At 34.6% G+C, this 6,252-nt stretch overlaps 1 protein-coding gene across 14 annotated transcripts in view; it reads left to right on the top strand.

Annotated features, from left to right (window-relative positions):
* LOC122720093 (microtubule-associated protein futsch-like) overlaps nt 1–6,252 on the top strand; it is a 78,123-nt gene that overhangs the window by 43,234 nt on the left and 28,637 nt on the right. For all 14 annotated transcript variants that reach the window (XM_043946590.1, XM_043946582.1, XM_043946581.1 and 11 more), the window contains 8 exons: nt 139–363; nt 1,118–1,278; nt 1,635–1,846; nt 2,091–2,295; nt 4,484–4,673; nt 5,189–5,324; nt 5,439–5,769; nt 5,865–6,068. In XM_043946590.1, coding sequence (XP_043802525.1) covers nt 139–363; nt 1,118–1,278; nt 1,635–1,846; nt 2,091–2,295; nt 4,484–4,673; nt 5,189–5,324; nt 5,439–5,769; nt 5,865–6,068 — 1,664 coding nt within the window. The remainder of the gene's footprint in view (nt 1–138; nt 364–1,117; nt 1,279–1,634; nt 1,847–2,090; nt 2,296–4,483; nt 4,674–5,188; nt 5,325–5,438; nt 5,770–5,864; nt 6,069–6,252) is intronic.

The following is a 6,252-nucleotide window of genomic DNA, read 5'->3' as shown; positions in this document are numbered from 1 at the left end:
TCTCTCTCTCTCTCTCTCTCTCTCTCTCTCTCTCTCTCTCTCTTTCTCTCGTAACAAGACGATACGCGATACCTTTCCTCGAGAAATTTATCCCGAATTTTTGTCTATAATGCGTGCTTTTAATTGTGTAAACGACAGCTTCCTGGTTTCGTTTCTGGTGGATGCGCGAGGCGGTGCGATGCGCGGCTGCAGGCACAGTGGTGTACGCGTGATCGTTCCTCCTAGGAAAGCAGCGATGCCTATGCGCGTCACATGCAGATATCTGAGAAGGGACAAATTGACGAACCCGCCGCCTTTGATGGAAGGGGAGGCTCTTGCGAGTCGTATCCTGGAGTTAGGACCCGTGGGCGCCAAATTTTTAGGGTACGTTCGAAATACGAGTATTATTATTATTTATTTGTGGAAACGGAATTCCGTTAATAGTATATAGATATATATACAAATAATGTAGAGATCTCTCCTCGTGACCTTGAATTGATTAGATTAGATTTTTCAGATGATTCACATTTTTGCATATATAATTAAATGAATAGAAAATTCAATTCGTAATTAAATTCGATATTGAAAGTCTTGGAGAACGAAAATATTGTAATCAATTGAATTTTTGAATTAAGAATAATAGATGTTTATTTTGTATGGAAAAGAATGTAAGCTAATTGATTTGATAATTTGAAGGGAACAAATGTTGGCAGTTTATCGATACGATGACACGATTTTCGAGGAAAATCGAACGTTTAAAGTTGTTGATAGAATGGTAAAATGATTATTTTCAACTTTGATTTTTATAATATCTCGAGATTGATCTTAAGTTTAGAAATTAGAATATTCTGATTCATCGTAAAATGTAACATTGGCATGTAACAAAGAGATTTAGATAATCTTTGCTGACCTGAATTGGTCCGCTATTGTATTCGCTCGAACAATTCTTATTGTGCATACGTAACATTCATACGCTGAGAAACTTAAATCTCGATTTAATTCAGTTTTTTCCGTTTCTGAGATTGAATTTGTTTAATACTTGTTTAATAAGTATTGAGAAATTTGTATATTCTTATAAGTTTCGAATCAACTTTCTCGTCAATAATAAGTAACAACTTTTTTAATCTCTTTCATTCAGACCCGTGATCATAGAAGTACCACACTTTGCTTCGTTGCGAGGAAAAGAACGAGAAATAGTTATACTCCGATCAGATAATGGAGAGACTTGGCGCGAGCACACCTTGGAAGCCAGCGAGGAGGCCGTCCAAGATGTGCTTAATGAGAGCTTTGAAGGAGAAGGTACGGTTTCAGAATAAATCGCAATAAAAAAGTTTCAATCTTTATACTTTAGAAGAAAAAGTTCATCATAGAGATGAACTATTACGAGAAAAAAAATCTTCTATGATTAAATATCGTCTAAATATTTTCTTATCAGACAGAATTATCATTTCTGATAATTCTTTTTATTTTTTTTTTTTTTTTTTTATAAATGCTGATTACTTAAATTAATAAAATTGTAAAGGCAATAAAAAGATAATTTTAAGAAGCAGTATTAACATCAGATATATTTTTCGTATTTTCGTATAAAAATTCTTACCTTCGATCCCGAATATTCTTCGTCAATTTTCAATACATGTGTAAATACAATTTTACAGAATTAAGCCAGCTCGAGGATCTCCAAACTTCTCGAATCGTGAGGATACTTACAGCAGACTTCCCACATTACTTCGCAGTAGTGTCCCGTATCAGGCAAGAGGTTCACGCAGTTGGTCCAGAAGGTGGCACCGTTTCTTCGTCAGCCGTACCTCAAGTCCAGGCCGTATTCCCACCAGCGGCTCTCACTAAAAAGATCAGAGTTGGGCTCCAGGTGCTTATTTCCTTTTTTTGTTCGATCCGTTTCATAGCTTCAGCTTATATCATAATAATAATTTTCGACGATAACGAAGCGACAATTTATCAATCAATAATAACAATATATATAATAATAATAATAATAATAATAATAATAATAATAATAATAATAATAATAATAATAAAAAAATAATAATAATAATAATAATAATAATAATAATAATAATAATAATAAACAAGAATAACATTTTTATCTGTAGGCGCATCCAATACCGGCAGATCTTGTCGCCAAGCTGCTCGGTAACAGAGTGGCTGTATCACCGATCGTAACCGTTGAGCCGAGACGAAGAAAATTCCACAAACCGATAACCTTAACCATACCCGTGCCTCAAGCAGCCAATAAAGGCATGATCAATCAATATTCAGGAGATGCGCCGACGCTGAGACTTCTGTGCAGCATAACTGGTAATATATGCTTGCACGTAATATTGTAGAGCAGCGTACCGTCTTACTGGAGAATCTCTTACCGATAAGTGCTGAAACTTATGTTACGCCGCAACACCTTTGGTGTATATATATATATGTATATATATTTAAATTTATATATATATATATATATATATATATATGCTCTTATCAAACTTTATACGCATTCGATGATCAATTTAGTAGTTTAGTAGGCATGGCGCGGGCGATAGGCATCTTCGTCTGTTCTCAGGTCATCGGGACTCCGCTTAATTAATTATTCTCTGTACGTTCAATTAGAATAATTATTATTAACGATCTTGTAGGTGTGCAACGGCTAAAAGGTAGTAGGTTTTGAAGTGTTCCGTTCATTTATTTATTTATTTATTTATTTATTTAAGAGGTTATCTGTTATTTTAGGAAAGTAATTTAAGTACAATTAAGTACATGTACACGTGTCCCGGAGACCTTCGGATAGAGATTTAAAAGGGAGATGGTAGCTGCATGTTTCATAGAAACATTTCGTTGAGTACCATTGTTGTATACATATCTTGTTGTGATTCATTGTTAATGCTTGCATATTGTTAGGATTGAGTCATTTAGGTATGGATTATTAATTAAAGTAGATAAAATTTTACTACCTAGCTCATTGTAAGCGTTAACTTCAAAGTTTTTGTTTCAGCACATTCGTTTGACTGGTAACCGCTTCGATATTAGGCTTGTAATTTATTAACTTCTATAAAATTGTGTTCCCAAAATATATGTACTTTTAGATTTATAATATGTAACGATATAATACGACACGATTTACCGATACCGAAAATTATGACCGACAAATTATTCTCTTTTTAATCTTTTTTAACTATCCGTTACAGCCGTTTTTTTTTGTTCACGAATTATATACAACGAAAATTTTTCCACTTTAAAAATTTAATTCCGATTTTTCACATTACTATTTCTTTCTTTTTTTTTTTTTTTTTTTNTTTTTTTTTTTTTTTTTTTTTTTTTTTTCTCTCGACAAAAATCTCGATTCGATTCAGTCGAATAATATTAAATTATCGAACGTTTATCGAGAACGTTTAATACAAATTTAATACGAAAAGAAAAGGAAAGAATAGAAGAAAAAAGAACAGGAAGATATGTTTTCGACATGCGTTACGCCGCGTTTTTATTAAAATTATTTCACAACCTTTTGGTATTTCTTTCTTTCTTTTTTTTTTTTTTTTTTTATCGCTTACTTATTTATTGAACACATATTCACACGATTCGCGTTTTTTGCTTTTTGCGCGGTTTTCAATGTATGATGCTTTATTTTCATTTGGCAAGCATTATCATATTCGGTCAGCGTATATTTGGTTTCACATTACCCACACATATGATACAGCACGTACATGAACGCACTTATGGTGACCGATATTAAATACAAATTTTAATAATTCCGATGATGGGAAAAAATGATGAGAAATTAATATTCGTTTTTAATATTCCTCTTTTCTGTTTTCGCTGTCGCGCAATGATATTGGTTATTTAAATATGTAAATTATTTTTACTTTAATATTTACAAAAGGAAAGAAACAAAAGAAAATTTATTTAAATTTATATGTTTATTGGTAAAAAAATTTTATGCAATATCTTTATGCAATTTCATAAATAATATATTTTATTTTTATCTTCCTATATATATATACGATTACTAATAATTAATATAATATTCATAACTATTCACGTTTTCTAATACTTTTGAAGTATTAGAAATACTTTGAGCCCGGTCATTGCGAAACGACATTCGGTTTTACATAAGCGTAAACGACTATTCATTTAAAATTACGTAAATCAAGAATTCTCATCCACTTCGACGTATCATCCTTTCTTCGATCGTTCGAAATATATTTTTCTCTCGATAAATCATTTGGCAAAAACTTTCCGATTCGTTGGATAAATATACTCGTTTCTTCCATCCTTTGCGTGGAAAATTATAAAAATCGACGATCAAAGGGCGGTCGGAAAAATGTGCCGGGCTGAAAGCTAAAAAAAAAAAAAAAAAAAAAAAAAAGGTGAAATTGTAATTAATCTCGGTCGCGATTCCGGATTTAATATCCCACACACATATTTCACTTATGCCGATCCCCCATACGCAGCACGGACATATTTTAATAATATTATTGGACTTGGTATGTATGTCGTTCAGGGGGTCAGTCTCGGGCAGTCTGGGAGGATGTCACCGGTTCGACGCCATTGACGTTTGTGAAAGATTGCGTTTCCTTTACTACCACGGTATCCGCTCGCTTCTGGTTAATGGATTGTCGGAATATATCCGAAGCCACGAAAATGGCTACGGAGCTATACACACACGCGACACACGTACCTTTTATGGCTAAGTACGTTTTTTGATCTACCTAAGATTAATTCAAAAACACAAATTAACCGTAACCGTAATCGCAGGTAGAACAATTTCCTCTAAAAAAAAAAAAAAAAAAAATCGGATCGATATCGAAACGTTACGATTTTTCTGTGCCGGCAAGACGAGTAAGGAAGAGAGCTCTTCAGCTTGCTCAGTAGATTTATTATCACACCCTAGTGAATATTATCGTATAGAGAGTAACATATATATATATCATTTCTTTGCATATCTTTTTTTCAGAATAGACATATCGATTTTTCTAGAAAAAGAATTTTTCAATTTTTAAGACGTATATAATCGCAAGATATATTTGTAGAAAGAGATAGTTTTTTTTCCCCTCTCTCTTCGATCAATCTCGCAATCTCTATATATATATATATATTTTTTTCTATATTTTCAATTACCATTCAATTACGTTTTACCTGCATGATTACATCTCTTATCGTTTACGTGCGGAGGGGAATGTTATCGAACCGTTTGTTCCGTTCTCAGATTTGTAGTATTTGCAAAGCGAGTAGATCCATTGGAGGCAAGATTGCGCGTATTTTGTATGACCGACGATAAAGAGGACAAGACCTTGGAAAATCAAGAGCACTTCACGGAAGTAGCGAAGAGCCGAGACGTGGAGGTAAAGTATTACCTTCGTGCAATTTAATCGCGTGCGAATCGTACATCGTATACACGTTGTAATTATCGTATTGTTGCGCGTTTCACATCCTCCGCGAATCCATCTTTCCCACAGGTGTTGGAGGGGAAAACGCAATACATGGAGTTTTCGGGTAACCTCGTGCCGGTGTTGAAGAGCGGCGAACAGCTTCAATTGCCGTTCAGAGCTTTCAAGGAGAACAGAGTGCCGTTCACGGCGAGAATAAAGGATCCGGACGCAGCCGATATGATGGGTCGAATAATGTTCATGAGCGAGCCGAAGGTTCCTAAAGGCGAATTGCCTCAGACCCCTATATGCACGTTGAACATTTTGTTGCCGGAGAAAATCTCACCGGAGCCTGCCGTCTCCGAGGTCGATTTATTAGAGCTCTCGAAGAATTATAGTTTTCTACGCGACGGCGGAATAAGTATGTAACGAGTTTTCCTCTATTCTCTCTCTTTGAACACCGAAAGATCTATCGAGAGAATCTATGAGAATTGTAAACGTTAATTATCTCTTCAGGCCGTCCAGACGCTATTCACAGAGCTACTATTCGATTGACCGATATTGCAAATTTGTTGGACAAAGATTGGGAGAAACTCGCGGAGGAATTAAACGTACCGCCGAACGAAGTGTCGACGATCAAGCAAGAGTACGCTAACAAACCGGCGCAGCAAGCCGCAGCGATGCTCAAAGTTTGGCAGAGCAATGGAAATAAAGCAACAGGTAAACGCGAATGAATATTTTCGAACGAAATGTTATTCTAAAAATTTGCTCGAGCTTGTTGAATCTGACGATTTTTACGGTGAATATCACAGTGAATATTTAGCAACTGTTTTGTATTTTACACGAATAACGTATCTGCGTAATTTGGATAAAAAAAAATTTTATCCGTATAAATATTTAAACG

Source organism: Apis laboriosa, unplaced genomic scaffold (assembly GCF_014066325.1).
Source record: "Apis laboriosa isolate Shangri-la unplaced genomic scaffold, ASM1406632v1 scaffold9_cov152, whole genome shotgun sequence".
Taxonomy (NCBI): domain Eukaryota; kingdom Metazoa; phylum Arthropoda; class Insecta; order Hymenoptera; family Apidae; genus Apis; species Apis laboriosa.
This window is presented reverse-complemented; position numbering and strand designations above follow the sequence as displayed.